The 15728-nt window shown below is 43.9% G+C and overlaps 1 protein-coding gene across 1 annotated transcript; it reads right to left on the bottom strand.

Moving 5' to 3' along the window:
- Positions 1–806: 806 nt before the first annotated feature.
- LOC149321083 (uncharacterized) lies at positions 807–8543 on the bottom strand. Its single transcript, XM_089507813.1, has 4 exons — positions 8456–8543; positions 4589–4915; positions 3466–3777; positions 807–1929 (listed from the first exon to the last, which is right to left on the bottom strand). Exons 1-4 carry the CDS (start codon positions 8541–8543, stop codon positions 1763–1765), a joined length of 894 nt encoding a protein of 297 aa, XP_089363939.1. The 3' UTR covers positions 807–1762.
- Positions 8544–15728: the final 7185 nt, after the last annotated feature.

The following is a 15728-nucleotide window of genomic DNA, read 5'->3' on the forward strand; positions in this document are numbered from 1 at the left end:
TGCAAATAATAGAAATTCCAGTCCAGCAGGATCCAAACGGCTACAGGTTGCCTACAGCTGTTTTAAATAAAACTCTATGCAAGCATTACAGCCAGCTTGCTTGGAAAGATACTGTGGAGCCATACATTTATCATATGCACCTTCTCCTAGCACCTTATAAACAGAAATGGAATCTGCAGACAGAATGTCAGCCACTCATGTAGGCTCCTTGTATGATTCAGAATCCTGCAAAAACCTGTCACATGCCTTGTGAGGTGCCTGGATGAACCATAAAACCAGGGAACTGGGCTAAAGACACAGTTCCACAGCCCCTTTTAATTCCCATTAGCTGTTATGCCTGGATAGAGAACTTGGGGGTTCAACTGGGATTTTTTGTATACAAACAACTTCATCGCACTGCTTTGTCAAATTTCCCTGTGTGGTTTATATTAGAGTGGAAATCATGCAACCCTTCACATGTGGCTGAACTGCAAATCCCAGCAGACCCAGCCAGCTTAGCCAAAGGTGAGGGATGCTGGGAGTTGTCCAATCACATCTGTAGGGCCACATGATTTCCATCCCTGATTCAGAATTTCACAGTCAGAACAAGTGCTTAAATATTCAGAACATAAGCCTAATCGTTAGCTATTCTTCACTCCCACCAGATCAATTTTTCTTATTCTTGCTCACAATTGGTTGATATAATATCCATAGCTAAAAAACCCAACAATATTTAATGAGAGCATGTATTAGTATTTAATTATATTACAGCATCTTTAGTCAACATTTAACACAGAAACTTGCTTTTAACTAAACAGATTGCTTCATTGGTTAAATAATCATTTATTAAACTTGAATTTTACTTAAATATTAGCAAGTTGCCTGAGATGGAACCCCTGGTTCAAGGTGAGCTAATGAATTTCTTAACGTAGGGACCAAAAGCTCACTCCATCACTGTAACCACTATACCACAGTGTAGTACATATCTGAGGACCTAGTGTAAAAAAGCTTATAACATCTTTGGTACAGTTATAATTACAACAATAGTAGCAATATTTGAAATTCAAAGAACCCAGAATGACCCCAAAAACTGGCATTTCTCATTATGCATGGAGAAAGGCAAACACATTTTATCAGTGGTCACAGTTATCAGGAGGAGGATGCCCCTGCATCCCAGGAGGTAGATCAAGGATAATCTTTTTTCCTTAAAGGACTTTTTTGGGAAAAGATGGGCAGCCTAAGGCTACAGTGGAAGTAACACTGTCTGAAAAAAGGTAAAGGTATTGCCCTTTGACAAAGTTGTCAAGTCATGTCTGACCGTAGGGGGATGTGCTCATGTGGCCAGCATGACTGCACAGAACGCTGTTACCTTCCTACCAAAGTATCACTGAGAATCCACCTAAGCATGAGGAAAGAACTCCTGGTGGTAACAGCTGTTCGACAATGGAACATGATGCCTTGGAGTGTAGTACAGTCTGCTCCTTTGGAAGTTTTTAAACAGGCTGGATGACCTTCTGTTGTGGGTGCTTTGATTGTGAATTCCTGCATGGCAGGAATGGCAAGGGTTGGGCTGGATGGCCCTTGAGGTCTCTTCCAACTGTCAAGGCAGAAAAAAGTTGAGCTACTGGTGGATTTCATATGGAAAAAGGAAACAGCTCACTCCTCACAGTGACAAAATGTTACTTCATCATTCTTAGAGAATTGAGTCCTGCTGCATCTTCTGGATGTGTCCATTCATTTTATTTCCTTGACATGTGCATATTTTGTTTTGCAGATGTTCATTTCAAGAATCTGGAACCCTTGTTGAGTTACGAGCAGATTCATATCTGTTTCCTTTTCTTCTTTTCCTTATCTGAGATATACAGTACCACAGACCAAATGCCAGAGGTATTAGCGCCAGAGCAGAAATAACTATTATTAAATAGGTAGAATAACCTGCAGCTTCTGAACCTAAAATGGAGAAGTAGAAAAAGTCAACTTGCACGTGTTTTTAAAGTTGCTTTTGTTATTATTATGTGCTTTCAGGTTTATTTTATTTTACTATGACACTGTGTTTCTTGCAAGATTATAGTAATTTAAAAAAAGATTTTGGGGTGAAGCAGACCGGCACAATACGCCAGCTTGGGGATGGCATGGGGTGTGGTGCTTAGATGACACATACCCTGATGCTGCTCACAAGCCAGCATCATGCCACCTGCCCACCCAGGCAGCAGGCAGTGTTGCGGCACTCTGGCAACATGGTGTTTATACTTCGCATACTGCTAGGTTGGCAGCAGCTAAGACTAGTGATGGGAGCTCACTCCATGCAGCACTCAGGCCTCGAACTGCCAACCTTCTGATCCTCAGAACTGGCATCTTAACCACTAAGCTACCGCAGACTAATTTTAAAATATGCAAACTCACTCCTGACCACAGCTGAAACCTGTATCCAGGCTCAGTTCTCAGTCAAAAAGCACACCCAAGCTGCAAACCTGAGATTTCAGAAAAGGGTGACTCCAAACAGAACCCCTATTCTCTAATCTACCTTCTGACTGACCAGTAGCACTTCTGTTTTGTTTGTTCACTCATACAGTCCTTTACTCACAACAAACACTGGTTTAGTACAGAAACAGCTTCCTTGGAATTGGATAGAGAGATAGAGTTGGGTGATATCAGAATACTGCTGACACTCCAGATTACCTCTTCCAACGCTTTTATGTAAATATTATCAGCATGGGGGATAAAACTGAGCCCCTAGGGACAATACAGGATAGTGGCCAGGGTGTCAAACAGGTATCCCCCAGCCCCACCTTCTTAGTCTACCCTCCAAGAAGAGAGTGACTGATAGGGATACCATGGTCAATTGTATCAAATCATTGAGAAGTCATGCAGAACCAACAGGGAAACACTCCCCCTGCCTAGGTCATCTGCCAAGTTGACAAAAGCTCTGTCTTTCCCATAGCCAGTCCTAAACCCAGACTGAAATGGATCTAGATCATCCATTTCATTCAGTAATTGCTGGAACTGGAAGACCATTACATGCTCTTGAATCTTGCCCAAAAATATGATTCGATTTCCCCCCAATAATTTTTAGGTAAGATGTACTGCATCATTCATTGTCCCCTTATACACTCCAAAACCTGCTTTTAAGAGACAGAAAGAGTATGGGTCCAAGTAAGCATGCACTAGCTTTCACATCTCCAAGAATCATATGGCCACACAAACTGAAATGTATCCAAACACACAGGACCCTACTGTTTATCATACTGGTTCTTACACCACTACAAAAGGCATCACTAACATCAAAACACAGTAATATAGAGATCCTCATCTGTTTTCAGTGGGATGGGTCACATATTGAGAAGGTTATTTGTTTTTAAAAGTGATTTTAGAGAAGCATTTTAGCTCCATTTATTTTGCTCAGGTTATCTCAGAAGATAAAGCACATCTCTTCCCCTCTCCTGCAATAGCTGAGACACCAGAACACAACAATTTCAGGAATCTTACCTGACACGTCAAGGAAGAATTGTTGCACACAGGACTCATTACCTCTCTCAACAAGTTGGTACTCTCCAGTGAGCCCTTCAGTTGCATTCTTAATATGAAGACTACCCTCTGATATCAAAAAATGGCATTTGTAATCCTTTCTAACATAGTTTGGTTGTCTGTTGGTTATGCTCAGGATGTGTTGCCAGCCAGAGGAGAAATTATCCTTCTTATATAAATCCAAAACATGGAAGTTGCTGGACATGTTAGCAACAATGATTTCATCAGAATCTTCTGATAAGGAAAAGTTAGCTGAAGAACAGTGCCATGGATCTGGGAGCAGGAAACAGGGCATATTAATTCAAATTATGGCAAAATACCTCAAAATTGTTGGAAGACATGATATCCCGTCTTTGTACAACCATATTTATTAAACTGTGTCCCACCTTCTGAAAAAGACAGAGAGCGGAATGTGTTAGCACCTGTTTAAACAACTCTGCACTAGGGAAGGTGAAGGTAAATCCCCTCTGAACAAATGTTCCAAGAAAACTCTTGGGCAAGTCACACGCTCTCAGCCTTAAGAGAACTCAACTCATGGTGGCCTGTGGATGAGATGTCGCCAAGACATATGCCATATGGTGATTCATCCCACCCACTATTATTTTCCTCCCGTGGGTCTCTCTTGCTAGGTGGTTTACTAACAGGTCTTATTCCTCCTTTTCCATCCTTCCTTTCTATTTCAATAACTGATCACCCTTAGGCTGGTGGTAACATCAATCATATTTGTATACTCCAAAGGCCTGATCCCACAGTCATGAAGGGGAAACTCAGTTTAGCAGTTGATCAGAAGTCCTTCCTCCAGTGCCATGGCTCTGGCCTTGGAAGGAGAGAAGAGCAGTCAGGCACAGCTCCATCAGGTTCTGGCCACTACTGCCACTGCTCTCTCTCCTGAGGGAGAGCAGAAAAACCAGCACCTGTTGGACTTAATCCCCTTCCCCACTGTCATTCCTTTTTTTAAATGTGTCATGTCTTATTTAGATTGTAAACCCGAAGGCAGGAAAGTGAAAAAAAAAAAATGATTTCTAAGCCAGTTTGGGAGCTGTTTTGGTTGGAGGACAGGGCAAATAAATAAACAGACACTTACCCAGAATTCTAAGGTAAAATTGCTGCACACAAGATCGATCAATGTCGTTGGCAAGTTGGTAACATCCAGTGAGCATTTTGCTAGCATTCTTGATAGCAAGAGCATTGCCTGATATATAGAAATGGTCTATGTATGCAAAGTGCATATACTTTGCATCTCCCTTTTTTAAGATCAGAACGTCTGTACAGTCAGATTTCACCTGCGCATCTAAAGAACAATTATTTTTACATAGAACAAGCATGTTGGGATAGGTTGATACATTAGCAACAATCACCTTGGATGAACCTTCTGGTGAGGAGATGTTAGCAGAAGGACAAAATGTGGTATCTAGAAAGAAAGAAAAAACATCTGAAAAGTGCAAATAAAATCTAAAAGTTCTCTGCATCCTTCTATGCGAGTTCTCTCAAATTATCTGATTATAGCCTGAAAACTGAAGGGATTCCATCAGTCTTCAGTGTGAGAATGAGTTTGCCTTCAGGTCCCCTGTCAACTATGGCAACCTCATGAATTTCACAGGGTTTCTTAGGCAAAGAATACTCAGAAGTGGTTTTGACAGGTCTGTCCTCTGAAATATAGCCTACAATACCTGGTATTCATTGGCAGTCTCCCATCCAAGTAAAAACCAGAGCTGAACCTCCTTAGCTTCCAAGAATAGATGGGATCTGAACTGTCTTAATTGTCTACCTCCCTTTATCAGAGAGTCGAGACTCTCATACACACTTTGTAATGATGCTTCTGATCACTGAAGTAGCAACTCTGATATTAATTAAAGAACATGAAATGCAGTGTAAGATTTGTAACATTGTCTACAGGTTACACTGAGAGAGCTCCACAACTGTGAGCCAGAAGGCCCAAACACATCTGACCAGGGTGTGTTTGTTCCACATGTGTTGTTATTTTATTATTTCCAAGTTGTTTCTGACTTACGGTGACCATACGGTAAACCAACACTCAAACCCCTTCACCACTGTCATATTCCACATAATTTTGTTCATGTTTTTTATTAATTGCATTTATATTCATCACATTACACATTCTTTAACCTGTTACTTATTTGTTTTATTCTCTCTTTAGCATGACAGTGTTTGGTGTGTTTTTTTGTATGTTTATGTTTTATGAGGGCTTTTAAATATGTTATACACTGCCCACATTTTTTTTGTTAATTGCCAATACAAAAATGTTGTAAAATAAATATTTATATATAAAAAATAAACAGTGCTGAAAAAGATCCCTTTTGTAATATTTACAGATCAAACAGAAGTGATGATTAAGCTTGCTGTAAAGAAGTACAAGAAAGTTCCTAAAAATTGCCATTATAGCATGTGGATTACTTTAAATCAGAGCAGTCTGAATCACTGTTTAAAATAAAAATCTGGTGTCCATGGCCGAGCGTGACTGATGGTAAGAGCAATTCCACAGTGGAATATGCTGCCTTGAAGTGAAGTGGGGTCTCCTTCCCTAGAGGTTTTTAAATAGAGGTTGAATGGCCATCTGCTGGGAATGTGTTCCTGTACATCAGAATAGAAATGGACTGGATGGCCGTTGGGGTCTCTTCTATTATTCTATGATTCAATGACAACAACCCTTTCAGGTAGATCAGGCTGACTGTGTGACTGGCAGGTCACCCAGAGAGTTTCATGACCAAGTCCAATACCAACATGCTAACCCAGGATTTCTCAGCTAGGGTTCTGTGACAGGTTACAAGGAGTTTGCAAACAGTGGCATCACTAAGGGGTGCAGACCGCAACAGGTGATACCCTAAGGGGGGAGGGTGACACCACTGCTCCCCAAAAGTGATCAGCAGAGTTACTGCGAGCAAGGAAAGCCTCTCTCTGCCTGCTGAATCTGGGTGGATGGTGTGGGTGTGCATGGAAAGGGGCTCAGGGGATGGAGATATACCCTCTTCCTTCCTAGTCACTAGCAGAGAGCTCCATTCCCTGAGCTTAGCTGGAAGTAAGCTGTGTGTGTGTGCATGGCTGAGGGGATGGGGAGAGCCATGATTCCCACTCCCAGTCAGAGCAGAGAGCAAGGAGGTCCCCCACCATCTCAGTCTGGTTGGAAAGTAAGAGAGTTTGTGGTTTTGTGTGTGTGCATTACTGAGGGGAGGAGAGAGAGAAAAAGTGAGCTTCCTCCCTCCCAGTCAGAGCAGGGAGCAAGGATGTCTATCCCCACCCAGCATGACTGGAAGGTAGGGATGTGTGTATGAGTGTGTGTCTGTGTGAACATGGCTGAGGGGTGTGTGTAGAGAGAGACCTCCCTCCCTCCCAGTCAGAGCAGAAAGCAAGGAGGTCTCCCCCATCCCCAGCCTGACTGGAAGGTCAGTGTGTATGTGAGGCTGAGGGAGGTGAGTAGAAAGTGTCAGAGTAGAGAGGTCTCCCAACCCCAGGCTTGGCTGGAAGATAGGTGTGCATTCTGAAGGGCAGGGTTTGAATCATGGCTTAGGCATGTAAACCCACTGGATCAGGTTGGGCAATTCACACTTTCTCATCCTCAGAAGATGACAAAGGCAAGCCTCCTCTGAAGGAACTTGCCAGGAAAACTCCATCATAGGTTTGACTTTGGGTTACAATAGATTGAAACAATTTGAAGGCACACAACAACAACAACAAACGGTATGATATGGAATGAGGTCAATGCCAGAGGGGGTGACACCATGAGTTACCACACCAGGTGACACCAAGCCTAGTGACATTACTGTCTGCAAATAATTGGAATTCGATTTTTAAAAAAAACCCTTTTTTAAGCTGTAGATATAACAATTGTGATGCAGAGCTTCCTGAAAACCTGGAAATTATTCAAAAATTATTTGACTTGAATTAGATATGAAAATTGTTTCGAGGGTTTCTCCAGGGTTGAAAGGTTGGAAAGGGCTGTGCTGACCTGCACCTGAGGAAAGTGCAGCCTGCAGGGTCATTTTTGATCCTGCCTCAGCTCCCCCAATTTAGGGGAAATGTTGTTTTGTCTCCAGGTGAGGAGGAGGAGAGGGGCAGCTGGGGGGGGAGCAAATCAAGTCTGGTGTCATCATGGCCTCCAAGGTCCCCTAAACCCCACTGGAGCCTTCAGCTTCTTTTACCACAACACCACCCTGACTTAGGGAAAGACTGAAGGAGCTGCGTTATGTTCAACCTGGAAAAGAGATAGTTAAGAGGTGATATGATAGCCCTGTTTAAGTATTTGAAGGGATGTCATATTGAGGAGGGAACAAGCTTGTTTTCTGCTGCTTCAGAGACTAGGACCCAAGCAATGGATGCAAGCTCCAGGAAAAGAGATTCCACCTCAACATTAGGAGGAACATTCTGACAGTAAGGGCTGTCCGACAGTGGAGCACACTCCTTCCTCGGAGTGTAGTGGGGTCTCCTTCTTTGGAGGTCTTTAGGCAGAGGCTGGATGGCCATCTGTCAATGGGGATGCTTTGACTGAGAGTTCCTGCATGGCAGAATGGGGTTGGACTGGATGGCCCTTGTGGTCTCAAGAGAAAGCAATCCCCACTATATTCAGTGGGACTCCTTTCCAAGGGAATGTCTATAGGAGTGGAGCAGTCCTGGCATTTCAGAGCAATGGGCTGGGAATGCAAATAAATAAATAAATAAATAAATAAATAAAGCCTCCCGTTCCAGTCCCGGCTAGGGATGCTCATTTCTGGATCTCCCACTGTCGTTGCAAACATTTGAGGGGCGTTGCTTGTAAATCGCAGAAGAACAACTGCAGGACATGCCTCTGAAGGGAAGCCTTCTCTCTGGAGGAGGAGGAGGACAGGAGGGTACTATGGGCTTCAGGAGGAGTCTAGTTGAGGCATCCTTTCTGCTCGGAGGAGATCGGGGTCTCCCTGGCCTCCTTTGAAATCGAGAGACAGGGAACCTGCCTTACCTGAGACACTGCTATGGGGAGAAACGCCTAGGGCAAAGATCTCCACCAGCGTCACCTTCAATAAGGCTCCCATCATCATCATCTCCATTCCGGACTGACAGCCAGGCTGGTCGCTCTGCTTTTATTTTGCCCCTATTATCTGGGCACATGGCCGGGAGGGGCAGAAGTGCCACCCCCACCCCAGCTCCCCGACCAATCACGGGCCCTAGCCTGCCTGGTTGCCGACCAATCACGTGACACTTCTGGCCCCAGTGCCCACTGGGAGCTGTAGTCCTGGACCAGCATTGCTGCTCTCATTGCAATACAGTACTGCCCACCAACCGCACTGTCCCTAACCCTAACATGTGCCGGTGGCAGCATCATGGAGGCGTCCTGTCTTCACGGACTCCACGCAGTGATGACATCACGCAGGTGCTGCACCCAAACAGCACAGGGATGTTTCTGCGCCCCCAAGGCCGCTTACAGTGGTCTGGCTGCAGCATGGAAAGGAGCTCTGAAACGGAGCTCCTTTTGGGGAGCGGATTGTTCCCATGGCAACCACACTAGTCACGGCCGCCCCTTTCTCCTCATGGCTCCCAAGGTGTCCCATGGACAACCCTTTTCCAGGCCACAGAAAGGGGGCAGGTGCAGGCCATCCCTTTGGGGCGGTGTGTACCGCGCCTTACTTACGTATCCTGTTTATTTACCAGAAGCTCAGATATGCTGCTATGCTTACTATATGACTACCAAATTTTCTCATATAAACTGCAACACTTGCACTGCAGAAAACATCTGGCTGGACTCCACTTTACCTGCCATGGCTCAATGCTATGGAATCCTTGACATGGGAGCTTGTTGAGGCACTAGAGTAAAGCTTTGTTTTTTGTGTGTGGGGGGGGGGGGGTTGGCCTAGGTGGCCATGTTCTAGAGGAGGTTTTCTGAAGATGCCAGCCACAGATGCTGGCAAAATGTCAGGAATAAACTTTTCTAGAACATGGCCACATAGCCCGAAAAACCAACAAAAAACTATGGATGCCGACCATTAAAGCCTTCAACTTTCCCCCCATTGCTTAGTGTTGAATTGTACAACACTTGTCGTTGTTGTGTGCCTTCATGCCCTTTCTGACTTATGGCAACCTCCAAGGCAAACCTCTCCTGGGGTTTTCTTAGCAAGATTGGTTCAGAGGAGGTTTGTCCTTGCCTTCCCCTGAGGCTGAGAGAGTGTGACTTACCCAAGTCACCCAGTGGGTGTCAGGGACAAGCGGGGAATAAAACTCTGGTCTCCAGAGTCATAGTCCAACACTCAAACCACTGCACCTTAGGCTGGAGGTTGGCTCTCCAGCTTAAGATATGTCAGCCCAAAAAGTTCTAAATGTACAGTTTTACAATGTTACCAGAAATCTAGTTGGCATGGATCACCAAATAGACAGCAAATATGGATTATATCTTTGGTATATGACAACAACAGCAGGGAAAAAATTGGAAACAGAGTGAAGCACCCACGATGGAGGAATGTTAGAGGAGCTCCATAGAGGTCTGACCACAAAAGCCTTCACTTTGCAGGATCTGCACCGCAAACATCCCCAACAGGTAACTGTCCTGACTCTTTATGAAAACATCCAAAGAAAGTGACCCCACAACACCCAGCTGTGTGTCTCAAATTCTGTGCCCCCATCCTTTCAATGATATTTACTCCTTTACAGTTCTTTTTAGGACTGTAAATTGGAACATGGATGAACCTCCAGTTATCCTTCCCTCCAAGGCAATGAGTACTATAGGATTCAGTCCAAAGCAGACATGAATTACTGTATTTGTGAGAAACAATGCATCAAGAGAACTCCTTTCTTACCTTGGAGAAAGGGATCCATCCAGGGACATGATCTTCCATTAGAATCCCCCCAGGCAGCCTTTCCTGCCCCTCGCACGTTTTACGAAATAGAAACGAAAACCTCTGGCTGGGAGGAGGCATCATCAATTGCAGTTTCAGAAGGGAAAAGAAAGCCCGCGCATTATGCAAATTAAGGACAAGCTTGCCCTTTATATAAATGCAGCAAGATTGCAACAAGTGTGTTGCTTCTGTCACGGTAGAGGCCACTTCTTTTATCTTTAGTTATTTAAAATATGACTTCCTTGGCTCTGCAGCCAAAGATCTCAAGGGCACACACAAACACACCCACACAAAACCAGTTTAAACCATTTCAGACAGTAGGGCTGCAATGGTTTGAACATTGGACTAGGACTCTGGGAGACCAAGGATCAAAGCCCGCCTCGGCCATGGAAGCCCACTGGGTTTATTAACATTTGTTTATAGAGCACTGTAAAGTTTGCATGGCCCTTTACATAGCAACGGTCAAATAAAATATGGGGGGGGGGGAGAATAAAAGCCTGCCAAGCAGCGTACAATCATTACATGATTAAAATATCTCTAAAACAATACTAAATAGTATACAATAAAAAACAAAGTAAGCATCAGGATGGTGACTTTGAGCAAGTCACACTCTCTCAACCTCAGGGGACAGCAATGGCAACCCCCTGGGTTGAAGAAACATGCCCCATGATAGGCTCACCTTAGGGTTGCCATAACTTGGAAATGACTTGAAGGCACACAACAAGAAACAGCAACATAGATTCAAAGAGTTGGAAGAGACCCCAAGGACCATCCAGTCCAACCCCATTGTGCCATGCAGGAATTCACAATCAAAGCATCCCTGACAGTTGGCAATCCAGACTCTGCTTAAAGACCTCCAAAGAGGTTGGTGTTGTTGATGATCGACTGGAAAAGAGGCATGATGGAGTGGCAGAATTTATAAAACCGAGTGTGTGTTCTATGGGGCCACAGAGAAGAATCGAATACTTTCAATGGCTCCTGGTCATGTTTGCCTTCAGATCCTTTCTCATCCTTGGCGACTCTAAGGCTCACCTATCAGGGGGTTTCCTGGGGCTGAGAGAGTGTGATTCATCCAAGGTGTCACCCAGTGGGTTTCCATGGCCGTGCATGGAATCTAGCCCTGGCCTCCAAAGTCGTTGTTGGATGCTTCAACCACTAGGCCAGACGGTCCTCCAGAACATCCTCTGCCTTGAAACGTCATCTCAAGATCAGTGGGGTTTACGAAAATGTCGGGCTGAGTAGGATTTCAAACCGAAAAATGCTCAGTACCAGCCTAAGAAAGTAACAAATGTTGGGATTATTTGTCTATTTAAGGGATTTATATCCCACCTTTCTCCCAAAATCAGATTAAAGGCGGCTTGCAGAGGGAATCAGTACTGCAACTGCCCAGAAAGTGGAAAACTAATAAAATTCCAATATGTTTGGACTGGATACAGAAAGTCAGGGAAATTGACTCATCTGTCAAAGAGAAAACAAATGAGGAAGTAGATGGAATCTCAGAAAGTGTGTGTGCTGCTCCTTTTTTACTCCATCACAGTGCTGCAAGATCCCTCTGCACACATCTTTCAGAATTCAAGAGTTCACCGGAAAAAAAGGCACTGGCTCTGAGCCCAGGAGGAGGAATCATAGAATCATAGAATCGTAGAGTTGAAAGAGACCACAAGGGCCATCCCGTCTAACCCCCTGCCATGCAGGAAATCTCAATCAAAGCATCCCCGACAGAATACAACCACTTCCTATTGGCAGAGCATGTGAGTTTGTCTGAGGGGTTGCTACACATGTACGACTGTCAAGCTGACGTTTGTGATCCTGAATCATCTGGACTCACCCAAATGAGAGAGAGGCTTTGCCAAACAGACTGCAGCAACCATCCAGTTTAAGACCACTTTAACTGCCCTGGCTCAGTGCTAGGGAATCCTGGGAAATCTTTCTCAGATCAGGCATTATTGCATTTTAATTCAGACATGCTACTGAAAGTCTGTGCTTCTGAAGTTCTCCTCCCTACTTTCCCCAGTGCTCATGCTACTAAAAACCCTTCCAGCTAGACAGAGGACAAGATGGAAAGAGGCTGGGCAAGCATAAAAAAAGTCTCCTCACTTCCAGGGACTAAAAATGAAGTCATATAAAAAAACACCCCACTAACTAGATTTTGGAATTTCCTAATGAACAAAAGTGGTTTGCATTGTTACAGGACAGGGAGGATGAGCACACACCACAACACCCACATGCTTAAAACCCTTTTGGCCATAGATAATTGACTGTGGTGTTGTTTGGATCTTGGTCCATATTAAGGATTTCATCTGTATTAATTTGTTTTGGGAGAGCAGTGAGGTTGAAAGTCATCTTGGCCTTCTACCCTGTGGATTTACATGGCTGAGCTGGGATTAGAACTCTAGCCTCTCACTTCACCATAGAAATTCACTGGGTGACCTTGGGCAAGTCACATGCTCTCAGCCTCAAGTCCATCCCTAAACTCTTAGGTACTCCTTCATGGTAGAAGGCCAAGATGACCCTTGGGAATCCCTTCCAATGCTAGGAATCCCTCCCATTGCACCTCATTCCACCCCACGTCTTCTTCTCTTTTGTGAGAGTCACACTCTCTCAGCCTCAGAGGCAGGGCATGACAAACCTCTCTTTGCAGCACTCTCAAGGTGATGTTAAGGCAAACCTACTTTTGTTTTGCATTTTAATTAATTAATTAATTAATTTGAAAAGGAGAGTTCAGAATATCCATGAGTGATGCTAAAGCAAACCAATCATACATTTTATTATTTTATTTTTGGCAAGGAGAGTTCAGAATACTATGAATGAGAGAGAGTGATGTATCCAAAAAGGGGGGTTAGATGAGATGACCCTTGGGAATCCCTTCCAATGCTAAGATTCCTCCATGGCAGAATTCCTGCTTGGCAGAAGAGCATTGGCAACCCCACCCATCCACCCCCTTCTCTTTTGTGAAGGTCACGCTGTCTCAGCTTCAGGGGCAGCCCATGGCAAAACTACTTTTTATGCCAAGAGAACCCTTGGTGGGTCACATCCTCCAGGGCCATCATGATGTGCAAATGAGGGACAGACTACATGTCCTCTAGGACCCTATGTATTCCTATCTATTCCTTCACAGCAGAAGGGGGTTGGACAGGATGGTCCTTGAGGATCCCCTCCCAACTCTACCATTTCTTGTTGGGGCTGCAACTGGGTTTGTGTGTGTGTGTGTGTGTGTGTGTGTGCCTTCTTTAAACCTCTGCCAAACTTCCTATTGACATGGTAATTAACTTTGAAATGTAAATTAAATTAGCACCAACTTGTCTTTTATTGTCATTTGGGAAATCTGTGAAAAATACTTCTCCAGCTGCTGACAGGGAGAGACAAAATAACCTTTTAAAAGTGGGACTTTTGAAACGAATATTTTTTGAAAAAATTCTCATTAAGTTCTCAATGGTCGAGAAGAAAAACACTGGTTTGTTGAGCCACTTTATTAGCTGAGCTGGAGTAGGTTTGCCTGACACACCCATTTCCTATTGCCTGGAGCTGAGGCCACTATTATAATTGCACGGTGTGGATATATGCTGGATGATTTAGCTGTGGTTTATGTTATGGACAATTATTATTACTATTGTTTGAAATGTTTATTTTAATTGGCAGTGGCTTACAAACAAACATAAAAATAATAAAAATCACAAATTTCCAACAACAACAACAACAACAACAATAAAACAACAAAGAAACAAACATCAAGGATGGGATGTCTACTGGATGACGAAGCTTTTAGCCTAACAGCTAATGCTACAATGTTTTGTGTTCAAAGCAGGGCTTGGAAAACTTTGTTTCGTTGGACTACAAGTTCCATTTGAACAGATAAATATACTGCCCTGGGTAATTTTTTTAAAAAAATATTTTACTGAAGGGATGATTTTTTAAAAAACTAATCCTAAAGGGCCCAACTACTTTAATAATAATAATAATAATAATAAAAATTTATTTGTATACTGCTATTCCAACATTAGATCATAGCGGTTAACAACATTAATACAATAAAAACATAATACATATCCCCAGCAACAAATATCCCCATCCCCCCCCCCAAAAAAAAACCATACTGTACAACACATCGTTAAAAACATTACTATTTACAAGACAACAAAATTAGCTGGATAGAAACAGTTGTGTATTGGGGGGAGAACAAGATGGAATCAGTACACATGAGGGAAAGCTTGTTGGAAAAGGAAGGTCTTGAGATTTTTCCTGAATACATCTACAGAGGAGACAGAGCGGAGCTCTTCGGGAAGCGAGTTCCAAATCTGGGGCGCTGAGGTAAAAAATGCCCTTTGCACAGATGAGACATATCTCGTCTTAGGAACCCTCAAGAAATGCTGCCCGGTTGATCTGAGAGTGTGGGGTGGACTATATGAGGAGAGGCGGTCCTCCAAGTACCCTGGGCCCAAGCCATTTAAGGCTTTATAGGTTAAAACCAACACCTTGTATTGCGCCCAGAAGCGAATAGGCAGCCAATGTAGATCTTGCAAAATGAGTGTTATATGGGTGGTCCTGGAGCATCCAGTGACCAGCCTTGCTGCCATATTCTATACCAATTGAAGCTTCCGGGTTTGGCACAAGGGTTGCCCCATGTAGAGTGCATTGCAGAAATCTAATCAAGAGGTTACCAGAGCATGTACCACCGTTTCAAGGTCCCCCCGGCCCAAGTAGGGTTGCAGCTGGCGTATCAGCCGAAGCTGGTAACAGGTGCTCCTGACCGTCGCATCCACCTGAGATGTAAGGTGGAGCGACGAATCCAGAAGCACCCCCAGACTGCGAACTGAGTCCTTCAAGGGGAGCGTGACCCCATTCAGGACAGGTGGAAAAACCTCCTTCCCCGGGCCAGGGGAACCTATCACAAGCACTTCCGTTTTCTCTGGATTCAGGCTAAACTGTGGGTGTAGTTTTACCTTAACTATAGACGCAAAGTGCAGCTGACCAAAAGTTGTTGGACTACAAATGCCAGAATTCCTCGCCATTAGCTGGCTAGGGCTGCTGGGAATTGCAGTCCATCCAAACCTGGGGCCCATTCACACTACACATTTGTATTGCTATGGTTCCACTTTAAATGCCTTGGCAACATCGAATGGAATCCCAGGACTGGCAGTTTAGGAAGGGGCACTGAGATTTCATAGAATATTTTATAAACATAGAATCTATTGCCTCCTCAAATTACAAATCTCGGGAATTTATCAAATGCTGTTAAATTAAAATCATAGCACTATAATTGTGTTGTGTGAATGAGCCCCTGGAGGCCCTGGATTTAACCAATATACTGTAGAAGGAAAATGTACAACACTTGCTATAATGGCAGACCTATGTTTTTTCAGGTTTCTCTAAATTCCATCAAAGAGTTGTCCTCTATTGTGAGCTAAC

This window comes from Sceloporus occidentalis, unplaced genomic scaffold (genome assembly GCF_023333645.1).
Source record: "Sceloporus occidentalis isolate IW3139 unplaced genomic scaffold, rSceOcc1.0.p SCAF_1, whole genome shotgun sequence".
Taxonomy (NCBI): domain Eukaryota; kingdom Metazoa; phylum Chordata; class Lepidosauria; order Squamata; family Phrynosomatidae; genus Sceloporus; species Sceloporus occidentalis.

What these genes read in the sequence shown, in the direction of transcription:
- LOC149321083 (XM_089507813.1), bottom strand. Translation starts at nt 8,543, where the DNA reads ATGGAGATGATGATGATGGGAGCCTTATTGAAGGTGACGCTGGTGGAG. An exon ending in ATTTTACCTTAGAATTCTGG is followed by an intron (nt 3,778 to 4,588) that starts GTAAGTGTCTGT and finishes TCCTGCTCCCAG; the next exon opens with ATCCATGGCACTGTTCTTCA. An exon ending in ATTCTTCCTTGACGTGTCAG is followed by an intron (nt 1,930 to 3,465) that starts GTAAGATTCCTG and finishes TCTCCATTTTAG; the next exon opens with GTTCAGAAGCTGCAGGTTAT.